General features: G+C 42.0%; 1 protein-coding gene across 1 annotated transcript; it reads right to left on the bottom strand.

The window, feature by feature from the left end:
- Positions 1–11081: 11081 nt before the first annotated feature.
- LOC100406999 (olfactory receptor 4D9) lies at positions 11082–12151 on the bottom strand. The gene has a single exon (XM_002755386.5). The coding sequence runs from the start codon at positions 12126–12128 to the stop codon at positions 11178–11180; it is 951 nt and encodes a 316-aa protein (XP_002755432.1). The 5' UTR covers positions 12129–12151; the 3' UTR covers positions 11082–11177.
- Between the last annotated feature and the right edge of the window lie 5588 nt (positions 12152–17739).

Here is a 17739-nt window from a genome sequence, read left to right as displayed (position 1 = left end):
CCTCCAGTAGCTTTTTCATTTTTAAAATCAGCTTAGTTGAGGTACAACTTACATACTGTAAATTGCACATATTAATAAGGTACAACTTGATGGGTTTTGACACACACACACACACACCTGTGAAACTGACACTACAATTAGGATATGAGTATCTCCATTATCACCCAAACCTCATGCTCCTCAGGACTGCAGAACTCTCAGCATGTAACAACTCTGTACAAATCCCTGAACTTGACCAAATTCTCACATGGCTTTAGCAGCATAAGGCTGTTTCCTTAGAATGACCCCAGCCCTGCATTAAATGTCTGCCTCAGTAAGTTCAACATTACCAGGAGAATTTATGGTTTGTTTTACCCAAACTCTGATGATAGGCCCCTGACCTCCTTTTCTTAGAGCATTTACAAAAAAGGACTTATGATTGTGAACATGTATCTCTTAGAACTCAGAAATGTCTTTCTTAAGGACTGAGTGCCATTCCTTTGAATTGGAATCATCAAAAAAGATGGAGACTCTGTCTTCCAGTCTCTGTAGGAGGGTGGAATCCTATCTTTGATAATTGCCAGCTGGCAGACACAGCTGGCCTTAACTCACCGACACTGATGAGTTTGCAATTTTTCACTTCTATGACCCTACTGAGACCTCACACTCGCCCATTCTTCATTCATTCTCCTTCTAAAATGCTTGAATCACCTCTGCACAAATCACAATGGAGCCCAGCTCATTCCTCTACTGTTAGTAGTTACTGAATAAAAATCTGTTTTTGCTGCTTTAACTAATGTCCCGCCATGTGTATCTCTGATGTGTCTTTGTACACCTTCCCTCCATGTTCTGCCCATACTGAGGCCAGTGTCTGGTCTTGCTGTTAACCACAGAGCTCTCTGAATTTCACTGTACTTTACTGTTGTGTCACCACCTGTGGGGGTCTGTCCTGCAGACCCTGACTCAGAGATGGATAAATAAAGTACACTGACACACAGATATTATGCTTTGCCAGTTCAACTGAGAGCCTGTTACCACTTACAGACTCCCTGGAGAGTACTGTAAAGAGACAACAGCTGCTGGCCCTCCCCAGCCAGTGAGACTCACATTTATTTAGTAAAGTTTAATTGACAAAGGCTTGAGTCAATACCACTACAGTTTGAAGATTAAAGACCAGGTTCTGATGCCCAAAGCAAACATCATTAGTGGGTAATACCCCTGGTTGATCTCCCCCTGCCAGCACCCCAAGAGGGCCATTGGGCTTACAGTTTAGTTTTAAGACTACATGAGTAAACAAGTTAGTTAGGGAAACTACCTACTTTCCTTCGTATTTGTGCCCTAATCTCTCTGGCTCCAGCAAAGAGACTCCGGCTGCCTTCAGCCAAGAACTATAGAAAAAACCCTTAGGCCTTCCAAAAGGGTTTGAGACTGTATTCTATAACTTTCTCTAATATTTTTCCCTGAATATTTTTGCGACCATCCTTAGTGAATTCCCTTACTTTACCTCTCATTTTTTCATCAGAGCACAACTTCTACTCAGCTAACTTACCTCCTATGATCTTTCCTTTGAAGTTCAAGCAACACAAAGCGAATTTTCTAGTCTGACTCCCAATTAACTATTAATCTATCAGTAACTCAGAGAATGTCATCATTTCCAAACATTTTTAGTTTTTAAAAAGGCCAGGCATTTTTTTCAGAGTAAATATTTAAAAGTATTTTAAAAAATCAGAACACAAGATAATGCATAAAAGTTTTTTTTTTGCTTTGAACTATAATCAGAAGTAAAAGGGTATACAGAGAAGACACCATCTTGGAGGTCATCAGCTTTGAATGCCAACCTTGCTACCTTCATAGAGAAATGATAGAATCTTTCTTTACTTTTTCTTTTCTTTCTTTTTTTTTTTTTTTGAGACAGAGTTTTACTCTGGCTCCCAGGCTAGAGTGCAGTGGCTGTGATCTCAGCTCACTACAACCTCTGCCTCCTGGGTTCAAGCAGTTCTCCTGCTTCAGCTTTTTGAGTAGCAGGGATTATATTCTCATGCCACCACACCTGGCTAATTTTTCTATTTTTAGCAGAGATAAGGTTTTACCATGTTGGTCAGGCTAGTCTCGAACTCCTAACCTCGAGATCTGCCCTCCTTGGCCTCCTAAAGTGCTGAGATTACAGGGGTGAGCTAGCATGCCCAGCCTTCTTTTTTTTTTCCTTTTTCTTGCTAGTGAAAGCAAGTGGTGCAATCATTAAAGGCACCTAAACTTTACAGCCTTTCATCAGTGAAATGGGAGCATTCACTACTTCAAATCCTTTTGAAAGTAGGTAAGGTGGCCAGGTGCAGTGGCTCATGTCTGTAATCCCAGCTACCCGGGAGGCTGAGGCAGAAGAATCGCCTGAGCCTGGGAGGTGGAGGTTGCAGTGATCCATTGCACCACTCCAGCCTGGGTGACAGAGCAAGACTCTGTCTCAAAAAAAAAAAGAAAGTAGGTAAAGTCTGCACAGCACATAAACAACATTAAATGGACTCATTTATCTAGGTGACTTGTAGGCCTTTGGAGCCTTACTACTTGTTTTCAATATTATTGCCTTCAGTTACCTTCTGACTATGATAAGACTGTGTTCTGCCAGTTGCCTACCAACAGTTAACCTTAATCAGGCTTTTTTTCTTTTCTTTTCTTTTTTTTTTTTTTTTAAAGATGGGGTTTCACCATGTTGGACAGGCTGGTCTTGAACTCCCAACATCAGGTGATCCACCCGCCTCAGCCTCCCAGAGTGCTAGGATTACAGGCATGAGCCACCGTTCCCAGCCAGGCTTTGTTTCTTGACATTTAATTTTAAGCTATTTGTTGGTGGCAAGAAAAACTGCTGAGATAAAAAATTTCCATGAGCCACCTAGGGCAGTGGTTAAGGGGGTGGGCTTTGCGACCCGAACTGGGCACTTTTATATCTTGGTTTTGCTACTTTCTAGCTGTTTTGTCTTTGGTCAGTTATTCAAGGTTTATATGCTTACTTGTGTGAAAATGAAGCTAATAATGTGAGGATTAAATGAGATAAGCTATGCAGCGAGCCTGGAAGTGTACTGAATAGTCTTCAGTAAATATTATCTATTTTTACTGTTTTAGGCTGAATTCTGACATTGTCTGTACTCTTGCTCTTCCCTCGACCCCAGATGGCCTCATCCAATTATATTTATGCCGGTCCTTATTCAGTTTTCATTACTTTGAATTGAAATACTAGCAACAGGCCAGGCGCAGTGGCTCATGCCTGTAACCCCAGAGCTTTGGGAGGCTGAGGTGGGCGGATCACTTGAGTGAGGAGTTTGAGACCAGCTGGCCATGGTGAAACCCCATCTTTACAAACTATCAGCCAGGTGTGGTGGTGGGCGCCTATAATCCCACCTTCTTGGGAGCCTGAGGCAGGAGAATCGCTTGAACCCAGGAGAATCGCTTGAACCCAGAGGTTGCAGTGAGCCGAGATCATGCCACTGCACTGAAGCCTGGGCGACAGAGTGAAATTCCATTTACAACAACAGAAAAATAAAATACCAGCATCAATTAAGGTAAAATAAAACTCAAAACAAGAAAGATATTGATGACTAAGAGGTTGAGGAGTATCATCAATTCATGGAGTATTTAAGATTGTTCAGTTGTCTGGCTGGGCTGGGTAATCCCAGCACTTTGGGAGGCCAAGGTAGGCAGATCACTGTGGCCAGGAGTTCGAGACCAGCCTGGGCAACATGGCAAAACCCTGTCTCTACTAAAAAAGTACAAAAATTAGTCAGGCATGGTGAGGCTGAGGCAGGTGAATCATTTGAACCTGGGAGGTGGAGATTGCAGTGAGCTGAGATCATGTCACTGCACTCCAGCCTGGGCAACAGAGTGAGACTGTCTCCAAAAAAAAAAAAAAGCCTTAAAGTAAGTGATCAAAGGTTTTAACAGATCTCTTAGAAATAAATTAATGTTGGATATTTCCATATTTTTTATATACATATATGCGTGTGTATATAGCCTGTAGTTTGACTATCCTGTAGTTTGTATGTGTAGATTTTTATATATGTAACAATCTCTATATTACTTCATATTATTTGAATATATAAGTGTACATATACGATCACATCAATAACCATGTGCCATCAGAAAAAAATAGTAAAAATCTTAATAAGCAGATTTCTTTTTCTTTGTCTCTTCAAGATGGTTGGCAGTTAAGGGCTATCTAGTCTACATCTGACTCTAGAACATATTCACTATGCAGTATCCAAACTGCTTCAGACTTATAAAAAGTCTAGATTATTTGCACGACTCCATTTGTGTTTCTTATACCTCACACAGGCAGGTTTATAAGCTGTTACTGAAAAGACCAATCCATGTGATAAAAAACAATTCAAGGATCAGGGTTAAACTCAGATGCAGAGAATATTTAAGAACCAAGGGGCCACGTGCTGTGGCTCACACCTGTAATCCTAGCACTTTGGGAGGCTGAGGTGGGTGGATCACCTGAGGTCAGGAGTTCAAGACCAGCCTGGCCACCATGGTGAAACCCCATCTTTAAAAAAAAAAGAACTAAGGGATGTGTAAGTTATCATACTTAGGGTCATCCAAATGCAGGTGGGGAAGGGGAAACAGCACACCCGAATTGAGCTATTTTTCTGGGCTCTTTGCTTGCTGCAGCTCAGCTCATTTAGCTCTGACAGCAATACTTTGAGGTAAAACCTTTGTTTTACAGATAAGGAAACTGAGGCTAGGAAAAGATAAGTTATTTGGCCAAGAGGTATACAGCTGGTAAGTGGTGGAGCCACGTGGATTGGGATGATTCAGAATCCATGTGGGTTTGACTGGAGATCTGCAGAAGAGCTGAATGGAGGCTCTTAGATTTCCTGCAACCTCTGCTTGTGTTAGGTGCTTGGGACACTCCAAGGGCACTGAAATGGGTCAGGAAAAATTGAAAATAAGAAGTGTTTGATGTTTCTTGGGCTCCACACATGGAAGATTAATAAATTGGGAAGCAGATTAAACTTGCATGGTGGGGCCGGGCGCAGTGGCTCATGCCTGTAATCCCAGCACTTTGGGGGACCAAGGTGGACAGAACACTTGAGATCTGGAGATCGAGACCAGCCTGGCCAACATAGCAAAACCCCATCTCTACTAAAAATACAAACGTTAGCCAGGTGTGGTGGTACATGCCTGTAATCCCAGCTACTTGCGAGGCTAAGGCAGGAGAATTACTTGAGCCCAGGAGGTGGAGGTTGCAGTGAGCTGAGATCAGGGCACTGTACTCCAGTATGGACGACAGAGTGAGACTGTCTCAAAAAAAAACCCAACCAAACAATAACAATGACAAAGGCTTGCGTGGTGGGATGTGTGTGGTTCAGTAACTGCAGGTGAAAGAAAAATATGAGGTGGATCTAAAAGTATTGCTTCTTGTCTTAAAAATGGGACCAACGGAATCCATTCATTATGTGACATTCCGTAAAGAAGTGAAAGTGATCAAATCACTAATTCAGCTGAAAAATGCCAAAATGGTGCTCTTCCGTGCACAAGATTTATGCACAACTAATGGTAAAGGATAGAGAGTGGAAGGATCAGTGAGAACCCCTGTGAATGCATGTGTCTGCATCAGAAAAGAAGAAAACAGCGAAGTTTATGAGTTTTCTCTTGTTTTTGTGTTTGGCAAGAGAACCCTCAGTTTGTTCCTCAGAAACAAGCCCACATAAATCCATTCTAATAAAACAGGCTTATTGAATGTTACAGAGCCCCCAACCTGGAGAACCCCTCAACTCTGTTGTCCACAAAGCATATGTTGCTCCGTTTGTTTGAACAAGTTGACCTTTCTATGCACTTCAAGTCACCTTCCTAATATTGAACAACTATTCTGCTGTGCAGCACTACAATTTTTAGCTTTCATGTATGTCATTCTACACCCATCAAGAGCATCATTAGCATTCAATACATTTCTGAATAATCTACAATAATACTTCAAAATTGGCGGTGCATGGGTGCACCTGCGTAGATATACGCTCAGTCATACAAGCACACACCAAAGAGCTCTAGCTTAACACAATTTTCCATGTAAAGCCCCCACCTCTAATCTCTACCCAAGAAGCAGAACTGGCCATTTGTTCTGATCTTAGGAGTCATTACTTGTCAAGGACTGTTCTTCTTTACGGCAGACCTGCATCTGAGGGTTGGTTGGTTCAGTGCCTTCTCCCCTGCGGGCTCCAAGAATCACTTCTGCGTGGCTCCACCACACTGCCCCACAATGGGCCTGCCATGAGTACCAGTCCTTCAGCCTCAGAGCCAAGGAAAGAATGATCAAAAGAAATGTATTTTCAGATGTGGTTTTTGAAGTCGAGTGGCCAGACTTTCCTATTGGGATGAAGTTCCACTGGGAGTTATTAAGATGTCAGACATGCACTGGTAGGTATGTGCAACACGCACATTTTGCTTTTGCACTTTTCCTAATGTAGGGGATGAGATGAATCCTGCTTTGTGCTTACAGCCCAGTGCTTTGTCTAAAGAAGTCACAGGGGACTAACAAGAGTCTATCTCCTTAAGGGGTAGGAACTCAGGGAAAATGGATAGCACTTGTAGTTCTATTTATCCCATCCCCCTTTTTTTCTAGGCAGATGATTTTCTTGTTTTCCTTTTTTTTTTTTTTTTTTTTTTTTGTGACAGAGTCTTGCTCTGTTGCCCAGGCTGGAGAACAGCAGTGGGGTTTGAACTCAGCTCACTACAACCTCCGCCTCCCAGGTTCAAGCAGTTATCTTGCCTCAGCCTTCTGAGTAGCTGGGTTTACAGGTGCATGCCACCATGCCTGGCTAATTTTTGTATTTTAGTAGAGACGGGGTTTCACCACATTGGCCAGTCTGGTCTCGAACTCCTGACCTCAGGTAATCCACCCACCTCGGCCTTTCAAAGTGCTGGGATTATAGGTGTGAGCTGCCACACCTGGCTTGCTTGTTGTCCTTTTAATGTAGATAATCAGAGCATCATAAAGTCTAGGAAACACATTTTCTCCCTTGTTTTCCATCAAACTTCTCATGTGAAGAGGAAAAATATACAGACACATGATGTCTTGGTATATTCATTCACCAAATATTTAATTGTGATGTATTGTTTGAATACCCGTCATGTTCCAGGCCTGAGGGTTCTGAGGTGCTAAAAGCAAATAATTTCATGTTTTTCCACCTCAAAAACTCTTGATCTCAGCTCACCCCTAATGTAATTTTTGAAAACTCATCTCTGAAAACCGAGATTGGCCTCCAGCAACAGTCACTAAGGAACTGAAGCCCTCAGTCCAACAACTCATAATCCTGGCCCACAGTTGTGTGGGTAAGCTTGGAAATGGATCCTTCTCTAGTTGAGTCTTGAGAGGAGATGGTAGCCTGTGAGAGACCCCAACGCCCACAACTTGGCTAAGCTGTGTCAGATTTATGACCCACAGAAACTGTGCCAAAAAATATGTTGTTTTTTTTTGTTTGTGTTAAACCACAAACCTTTGGGGTAATATGTAATGCAGCAATAGATTCCTAATATAACACTGAACGAATCATCTGTTTTACTGAGCAGGATCTATGTTGAAAACATTTTCTTTCAGACTTGAAAAATGAGCAATGCAACAACAGCAGCAAAACTCTGTAGCCCTCTCCAGAGTAGTGCTTTGTGACTGGAGTTTCACGGATGCTTACATGTGGCTCCGTGGTGCTGGTTCTACTAGCATCTTAGAAACTAAGCCAAGCAACCAGAATCTTCTTTGAATTTCTTAAAGAAGTACAGAATTCCAGCACCACTCCTAAACCAGGATTACTCCTATATCAGCCTGAATACATAGATGCATTTATTTGCTTATGAAAAAATGCTGCGGAAATTTAAAAGAAATCCTCCTTATCTTAAAAAAAAAAACATAAAAGATGGTAGGGTTAAGTATACATGATCTATATAAGTTAAGCTAGAATCAGTTTAATATTTAATAGTCCCCTAAGAAGAGGCCTCTATCTGAAGCAAAATATAGATTAATCTAAGTAATTATTTGATGTTATATTGAACGAGAAGTATATTTATCAGAAGTATATAACATCAAATAATTACTTAGATTAATCTGTATTTTGCTTCAGGTAGAGCCATTGAGTCATCTTGATGATGCTGAGCTCACCAAAAGAACTTGGTGTTCGGCTGGGTGAGGTGGCTCACACCTGTAATTCCAGTACTGTGAGAGGCCGAGGCGGGCAGATCATGAGGTCAAGAGATCAAGACCATCCTGGCCAACATGGTGAAACCCCATCTCTACTAAAAATACAAAAATTAGCTGGGCATGGTGGTGTGCTCCTGCAGTCCCAGCTACTCGGGAGGCTGAGGCAGGAGAATTGCTTGAACCTGGGAGGCGGAGGTTGCAGTGAGCTGAGATTGCGCCACTACACTCCAGCTTGGCGCCTGGTGACAGAGCAAGACTCTGTCTCAAAACAAACAAACAAGCAAAAAAATAAAAATAAAATAAAATTGTTTAAAAAAAAGAACTTGGTGTTCTTTTGAATTCAATTGGCTTTCTTTTCTGTGTGTGTGTGTGTGTGTGTGTGTGTGTGTGTGTGTGTGTTTGGGATGGAGTCTCATTCTATCACCCAGGAGTGCAGTGGCATGATCTCAGCTCACTGCAACCTCCTGGGTTCAAGCAATTCTCCTGCCTCAGCCTCTCAAGTAGCTGGAGCTAGAGGCACCTGTTACCACCCCCAGCTAATTTTTGTATTTTTAGTAGAGGCAGGGTTTTACCATGTTGGCCAGGCTGGTCTCGAACTCCTGACCTCAGGTAATCCACCCCTTGGCCTCCCAAAGTGCTGGGATTATAGGTGTGAGCCACTGTGCCCAGCCCAATTGCTTTTCTTCACTGTGTTTTATCAGATTGTTTTGCATGTATTTTTGATACCTTGTCCCTCACCATAGACTTATGGAGGCTCTCACTTGGATTGCTGCACACTTCCAATTTCAAATGTCTAAAACTTATCTGATCATTATTATCCAGAGCTGAACCCTTCCTTTCCTGTAGCCGTCTCTATCACTCTCCTTGTCAAAAGGACTCAGTATCTCCGATTACTCTGACACGCCCCCCACTTCTTCAATGTAGTCTGAAGCAGCTGCATGGGCAGCTTTTGCTGGGTTGCTGTCATTTGTGGGATCCTACACTTAGGAACATAAACTAAAAATGTGTGGACTTTTGGTCACTTAAAATTTTTCCCAGTCACAAACGTCTTGCTTTAGGTAAAGCCAACAGGGAGGTGGGAAAAAAGGCATCATTACAAAAAGCACTAGAGGGTGAGGGGAACAATGATACCACAACAAGGATGGAGCCAGGCAGGAACTGGTGATTCGATGGCTGCAGCTGGACTCAGCTGAAGACTAATTTTTGTCTTTATTAGCATTTTAATTCTTGGGGAAAGATACCCAATTTTGGAAAAAAATTCAGAACATTTTTGAGTGGTGGAAACAGAACACAGGAAAAGTCAATCAGCAAAGAAGAAAACATTCATTTCATTTTTGTTTACCTTTCATTTTAGGTTTGGGGTACATGTGTAGGCTTGTTAGATCAGTAAATTATGTATCGTTGGGGTTTGGTGTACAAATGAGTTTGTCACCCAGGTAGTGAGCATAGTACCTAATAGGTCGTTTTTTGACCCTCACACTCTTCCCACCCTCCTCCCCTCATGTAGGCCCAAGGGTCTATTGTTCCCATTTTTATGTCCACGTGTAATTCAATGGTGAGCTCTCACCTACAAGTGAGAACATGCCATATTTGATTTTTTGTCCCTGCATTAATTTGCTTAGGATAATGGCTTCCAGCTGCATCCGTGTTGCATAAAGGACATAAATTCATTTTAAAAAATGGCTGCATAGTATTCCACAGTGTATAATGTATCACATTTTCTTCATCTAATCCACCGCTGATGGGCACCTAGGCTGATTCCGTGTCTTCGCTATTGCGAACATACTGGTGCGTGCGTGTGTCTTTTGGGTAGAATAATTTATTTTCTTTTGGGTATATACCCAGCGATGGATTGCTGTGTCAAATGGTAGTTTGGAAAACATGCATTGCTAATGGAGCTTCTGCATTAATAAAACTTGTTTACAACAAGATCTTGAAAAGTATGGGAATAAGGGAGAGTTGCTTTCTGTGAGGATTGGCTTCTTGGCCAATCTTCTTTGGGTACTCAGCCCTAACGTTCTGTCTCATGGGACCTGCCTTTCTAGTCTACTGTCTGTCATCCTGATCCCAGGGTTTATCTTGTTCATTTCCCTCTTTCTTTCAGCTAAGAAAATCTTTCCCCCAGGCCGGGTGCAGTGACTCACCCCTATAATCCCAGCACTTTGGGAGGCCAAGGTGGGTGGATCATGAGGTCAAGAGATCGAGACCATCCTGGTCAACAAAGTGAAACCCTGTCTCTATTAAAAATTCAAAAATTAGCTGGGCATGGTGGTGCGCACCTGTAATCCCAGCTACTCGGGAGGGCATATATATATATATATATATATGTGCTAGGGAACCAGTAGGCACAATGTTACATGATATATATATATTGTTTGCTTTATTTTTCGAGGTGGAGTTTCACTCTTGTTGCCTAGGTTGGAGTGCAGTGGTGAGATCTTTGTTCACTTCAACCTCTGCCTCCTGGGTTCCAGAGATTCTCCTGCCTCAGCCTCCCAAGTAGCTGGGATTATAGGCATGTGCCACCACGCCTGGCTATTTTTTTTTTTTTTATTTTTGTAGTTTTAGTAGAGATGGGGTTTCTCCATGTTGGTCAGGCTGGTCTTGAACTCCTGACCTCAGGTGACCCACCCACCTTGGCCTCCCAAAGTGCTGGGATTACAGGTGTGAGCCACCACGCTTGGCTTGTTTATATTTTTAAAAAGGTATTTTGGGTTATGCCTCCAGGAAGGTGACTACATTTAATCTTTTTGCAGCAGTCCGAATCCCAGTGCTTTCAGGTTCTGTAAAAGTCTGTGGAATGAATAATTGAAAGCGAGTAGAGGAGACTTGAATGGGTCTTGCCTTACAGCAGCATCCAGCAGCATCCTCCACGTGGTCCCCAGCATATACTACAGGACCAACTTCTTTCAGGAGTTGATGGTGGCCATCGGCATCTCTTTATTTTGTGCATGAACATGCTCTTTTCCCATTTTGAGAAAATGAAATTTAATGTCTATCTTTAAATATCGGTGCTATCTTACCCTTGTTGAATTAAAACCCTTTCTGACTGTCCTAGCCGTTTCTTTAGTTTCCTCATGGCTGACTTCATTTCCTGATTCCTCAGAGTGTAGATCATAGGATTTAGCAAAGGGGAGATGAGAGTGAAGGTGACAGAGATGGCCTTATCTGTGGGGAGGGCAGTGAAGGGCCGGGCGTAGACATAGATGCAGGGCACGAAATGCAGGGTCACCACAGTGATGTGGGAGGTGCAGGTGGAGATGGCTTTCCTCCTGCCCTCCCCAGTGTGAGACCGCAGCACCATCAAGATGATCGTGTAAGATATGAGGAGAAAGAAGAATATAAACCAACTGACTAATCCATTATTTGAAATCATCAGGAGCTCCAGAGTGAAGGTGTCAGTGCAGGCGAGTTTGAGGATCTGGGGGACATCGCAGTAGAAAGTGTCAAGAACATTGGGTCCACAGAAAGGGAGTGGGAGTAACAGGGAAATCTGCACGATGGAGTGGACAAAGCCCCCCACCCAGGAAGCCACGATGAGGCCTGTGCATCTCCCCCTACTCATGATGGTCATATAGTGCAGGGGCTTGGAGATGGCTATGTAGCGGTCAAATGCCATCACAGAGAGAGAAAAAACATCTGCTCCCCCCAGAAGGTGAAAGAAGAACATCTGAGTGACACAGCCACTGAAGGAGATGGTTTTTCTCTCTGACAGAAGATCAATCAGGACCTTAGGAGCTGTGATGGAGGAAAAGCAGATGTCAAGTATAGACAGGTTGCGGAGCAGGAAGTACATGGGCGTGTGAAGGTGAGATTCACAGGTGACTGTAACCACGATGAGGAGGTTTCCCATCAGAGTTGTCATGTACACCAAAAACAGGAAGATAAATAAGACACAGCTCAGTTCTCGGGACTGAGTAATTCCCAGAAAGATAAATTCTTTCACTCTGGTGTAATTTCCCTGATCCATTGAATCACAGATCCTTTATCAGATTCATCTCTGGAAGAAATAATAGTGCAGTTAAATCATATTAATACATCCTAACATCTAGTGTTGCCTTTTCACTTAAGTTTTGGTTTAGAATCAGGAGGAAGTCCTTTTTTCTATGCACTCACTGTGTCTGCAAGTCAGTATGCCACCACTGGATAAAAGATTACCCAGGCTTTTGATTCAGTCGTTTAAGGAGACAAGGTTCTCTCACTGCCGCTGCTGAAACACAGGTTGCAAGTCTGTGAACCCATTCAATTGTACTTTCACTATAAAATCTCACACCTAAAATAATAAATAATAGGAAGAAATGGACATATATTAAGAATTTCTGTTCATAAAGGCATCATTACAAGAATTCAAAGCTAACCTGCAGATGGAGCAAGATATTTACATTTATCTGAGAAACGACTCATGTTCAGAATATGTAAAGAGCCTCTACAAATCAGTTAAAAAACTGGATGACCCAACCTCCAAATGGCAAAAGACTGGAACCAATACTTCACAAAAAGGATATCCAAATACCTATTCAACTTCACTAGTTATAATAATAAACCACAGCATACACACCAGAATGGCTAAATTGAAAAAGATGAAAACTGAAAAGATGGAAAAGTGGAGGTGAAGATGTGGAACAATTAGCTCTAATACACCTTCTGGTGCATGTGTAATATTGCCATAACCACTTTGCTATCGGATTATCTCTGCTAAGACTATAAACATAATTTTATGTGTACATAGGAGGATATCTGTGTATCTAGATGTACAATGTTATATCTGTATATCATTACCTATATATCTCCTAAGGACATATTTCTCCTTCTAGGAAATATGTACATATGTTCATGAATGTCCTAGAATATTCACAGCAGCACTGTTATTTTTTGTTTTTATTTTTGAGACAGGATCTCACTCTGTCACCCAGGCTGGAGTGCAGTGGTGAGCTTATAGCTCACTGTAGCCCCAAACTCCTGGACTCAAGTGATCTTCCCACCTCAGCCTCCCTAGTTGCTAGGACTTACAGGTGTCTGTCATCCCACCTAAATAATTTTTTAATGCCTGAATAATTTTTATTTTTTTTTTTTATAGAGTTGGGGTTTCCCTGTGTTACCCAGGCTGGTCTGAAACTCCTGGCTTCAGCTTATCTTCCTACTTTGGCCTCTTAAGGTGCTGAGATTACAAACATGAGCCACCACCCCTGACCAGCAGCACCGATTATAATTTCTTCAAACCAGAAAATGACTCAGAAACCCATCAACAGTAGAAAAGATAAGTAAAGTGTGTTACATTCACACAATACTATACAGCAATGAGAATGATGTACGCTATACTTAATAACATATGTGAGTCATTCTGAGTCTTACAGACATAATGTCCTAAATAACCCAGGGACCAAAGAGTGTGCACCCTTCCATTTTATTCATATGTACAAAACTGAAGGGCACCTGAGGGAGGCTTCTGGTTGCTGGTAATATTCTGTTTCTTGATCTGGGTGCTTGTTTACACCAGTAGGTACATTCTATGGTGTAAAAATTCATTGAGTTGTACACGTACATGCATTTTTCTGTATGTTAGCATCTTATAATTCAGTATAAAGTTTTAAATAACAAACATATAACGTTGACCATTTATAACACTTTAATCTCATGTTTAAAGAATGAATTACATTTAAAACAAATTTTAATGGACCACTAACTTTTGTAACAGTACTTTTTTCTTTTTCTTTTTTTTAGACAGAGTCTCACACTGTTGCCAGGGCTGGAGTGCGATGACAAATTATTCAGGCATTAAAAAATCATCTTGGCTCACTGTAACTCCCATCTCCCGGGTTTAAGTGATTCTCCTGCCTCAGCCTCCTGAGTAGCTGGGATTACAGGTGTCCACCACTATGCCCAGCCAATGTTTTTGTATTTTTTTTTTAGTAGAGATGGGGTTTCACTATGTTGGCCAGTCTGGTCTCGAACTCCTGGCCTCACGTGATCCGCCCACCTTGGCCTCCCAAAGTACTGGGATTACAGGCACAAGCCACTGCGCCTGGCCAACAGTTACTTTTGTATTTACATGGTTGTAGTCTTCACTAGCTATCATGTGAGAGTGACCATTTTGTTGTTGTTTTGAGGTCACACTCCCATCAGCCAGGCTGGAGTGCAATGGCTCAGTCGTGACTCACTGCAACCTCTGCTTCCTGGGCTCCATTGATTCTCCTACCTCAGCATCCCCAGTAGCTGGGACTACAGTTTGTACCACCATCCCTGGCTAATATTTTGTATTTTTACAAAAAGACTGGGTTTCACCATGCTGCTCAGTCTGGTCTGAAACTCCTGGGCTCAAGTGATACACCTGCCTGGACCTCCCAAAGTGCTGGGATTACAAACATGAGCCACTGTGTCCAACCCAAGAATTGCCTTTTTATTATTCACTCATGGATGGATTTTAGGTGTTCTTAAACTTTTGTGTTATGTACGTGACCCTGGTGTCCACAAGTAGGTCTCTCTCTGATTCTGGCTTTAATTTCTCTCTGTATATTTTTTTTCCCATTTTACTCTTCTAAACTTAGGGGGGAAAAGTCCTTAAAAGACTATGCTTCCCCTAAGCAGCACTCTTCCTTTTACTCACACAGAAAGCTAAGAGCTCCATTTCCCATTCCCTTGGTATTTATTCAGGTTCTCTCAGTCACACCTTAAGGTGTTTATGTCAACAACATGGGGTAGCAAGAATAAATGTTCAGAATAATCATCACAGATTTCAAGCCTCCAGAATCCTTGAAGGAAGAACTCCCTACACTGTACTTAGCAGGGCTGGAAAGTGAAGGAATCATCTAAGAAGTCATCTTTGGTTACTCTGGAATGCAGACCTGTATTTTAATAAATGACAGTGGCCCACTCCAGGAACTTTCTTTTGGATATTGCAATGATCAATCAATGGTTTTCAAATCTGCTCAGGAAACCACTGTGACAAGCCTAAGAGTGTCCCATGTCACCTGCCCTCTCCTTCCCTTCCGTCTTCCTTTCACATGTTCTTTACTTTGTTCTATATTTCTTATTTCCTTCCTCTATGTATGATTTCCATAACACTAAGGTGGTCTTTTTGAGGGAAAGATAAGTCAAATATAGATTCTTTCCTTAAGAAGTTTACAGTTAAGATAGAAAGAGTGGGCTGGGCGGGGTTGCTCAGGCCTATAATCCTAGCACTTTGGGAAGCTGAGGCAGGCAGATCATTTGAGGTCAGGAGTTCGAGACCAACCTGGGCAACATGTTGAAACCTGTCTTTACTAAAAATACAAAAATTAGCTGGGTGTGGTGGTGGGTGCCTGTGATCCCAGCTACTCAGGAGGCTGAGGCAGAATTGCTTGAACCTTGGGAACGAAGGTTGCAGTGAGCTGAGATCACATCACTTCACTCCAACCTGGGCGAAAGAGTGAGTAAAACCTCATATTAAAAATAAAAAAAAAAGAAAGAAAGAGTGTTACAAGCACATGGAATAGCAGAAAAGAAGTTGAGGCTGGACAAAATCATGGTAGCGACACAGGTGAAAAACAGTGCCATTTAGGCACAGAATGTTTATTAAACCCCATGCTGTCCGGGAACTCTGCTGAACAATATCACTTGCATTTTGAATACAAAAGTATAGATCACCTGGAACATTTATGTGGTTTGGGTTGTACCATTTCCTAGCTGGTGTGACCATGGGCATGTTACTCAAAAACAGTACTGAACTCATGAGAAATGTATGTGACGTACACAGGACATGACTAAAGTCAGTTTTCAACATGCACAGTGATGATTTATCCACAATATGATTAGACCTGCCTCATACACGGGATGTGCGTAAGGAGTAGGCGAGCTTGTATGCATATTTAAAAACTAAAGGCAGCTGAGGAAATGGATTTTACTAGCAACTACGCAGTCCCGCCAGCCTGGGTGAGTGATTTTTCCCTCTGTACATGGCAGTTCAGTCTGCAGGAGCTTGTGTGAGTGTGGATCATAATGCTTTTGACCCTGTTGTTCAAAACTCTCTTCCCAACACTTTAAAGCAAGCAGAAAATGCCGTCTCTTCTTGATAATATTTTTCTTTTTTGCTTAAGGATTTGAGCCAAGGCATAAGTTCAAAATATCAGAGTATTCGTATACACACACATGTTTATAAACATAAATTAGGCCGGGTGCAGTGGTTTATTCCTCTAATCCCAGCGCTTTTGGAGGCCGAGGTGGAGGGATCACTTGAGGTCAGGAGTTCAAGACTAGCCTGACCAACATGGTAAAACCCTGTCTTTACTAAAAATACAAAAATTAGCTGGGCTTGATGGCATGTGCCTGTAATCCCAGCTATTCTGGAGGCTGAGGCAGGAAAATTGCTTGAACCTGGGAAGTAGAGGTTGGAGTGAGCTGAGATCAGGCTACTGCACTCCAGCCTGGACAACAGAGCAAGACTCCATCCCCCAAAAAACAAAATGGAACAAAACAAAAATGTAAATTAAATAATTAATATTTGTGTGCAGTTGTAAATATAGATATTTGTATTATAGACTTATACAGGAAGAATATAAACCATAATCCTCAAAAAAGAAATTCAATCATCCAAGCATCAGGCCCTGGGGATTCCATGCAATTTTCAAGGTCTCAGCATTATAGAAATGTGGACGGAACAACGGAGCACTGCTTTGCCAATTTTTGTTTGCTTTTAGAGAACACTTATGGGGGTGATTCTTATGTGTTATACCAACTGCTTCATTTTACTTTATTTTTATTATTTTTGAGACGGAGTCTTGCTCTTGTCTCCCAGTCTGGAGCTCAGTGATGTGATCTCAGCTCACTGCAACCTCTGTGTCCCAGGTTCAAACGATTCTCCTGCCTCAGCATCCCAAGTAGCTAGGATAACAGGTGCCTTCCATCACACCTGGCTAATTTTGTATTTTTAGTAGAGATGAGGTTTCACCATATTGGCTAGGCTGGTCTGAAACTCCTGACTTCAGGTGGTCTGCCTGCTTCAGCCTCCCAAAGTGCTGGGATTACAGGTGTGAGTCACCATGCCTGGCCTACAACTGCTTCATTGTATCTGTTCCAGAACCTTTAATATTCATGTGAAATAGATATTATTATCCTGATTTTATAGATGAGGAAACTGAGACACAGAAAGATTAAGTAACTTGCTTAAGGTCTCACAGCTAGTAGAACTTTGTCTCAATAAGACAACAAGATTTGTCTTATTTCAAGGACTCATGCTCTTACCTGCTTCAACGACACTTCTTCCTGATATTGATCAGTTCTCCCCAGAAGATGTTGCAAAAGAAAGAGTTCACAAAATTTCTTAGCAAATCAAGTGAAAGTAGTATGAGTGTAAGGTGGAGCTGTTAGAAGCCTGCATATGGCAAGCAAGAGGTGTGGCTGGGGTTGACTTAGCATGAGAGGATGTCAGAAATGACTTTGAAAAAAAAGTAGAGTATGAAGAATCAGACTTTGCAGTATTTAGAGACATTTTCACAAAGAACCTGCATCAACCATACAGTGTTCCAATGGCAAGGAAGAGAAATGAGTTGTGAGTAACATTAACTCAAAAGTGAACTCCACTTGAAAATACTAGACTGATGCATTTT

This window comes from Callithrix jacchus, chromosome 10 (genome assembly GCF_049354715.1).
Source record: "Callithrix jacchus isolate 240 chromosome 10, calJac240_pri, whole genome shotgun sequence".
In the NCBI taxonomy this organism is placed as follows: domain Eukaryota; kingdom Metazoa; phylum Chordata; class Mammalia; order Primates; family Cebidae; genus Callithrix; species Callithrix jacchus.
This window is presented reverse-complemented; position numbering and strand designations above follow the sequence as displayed.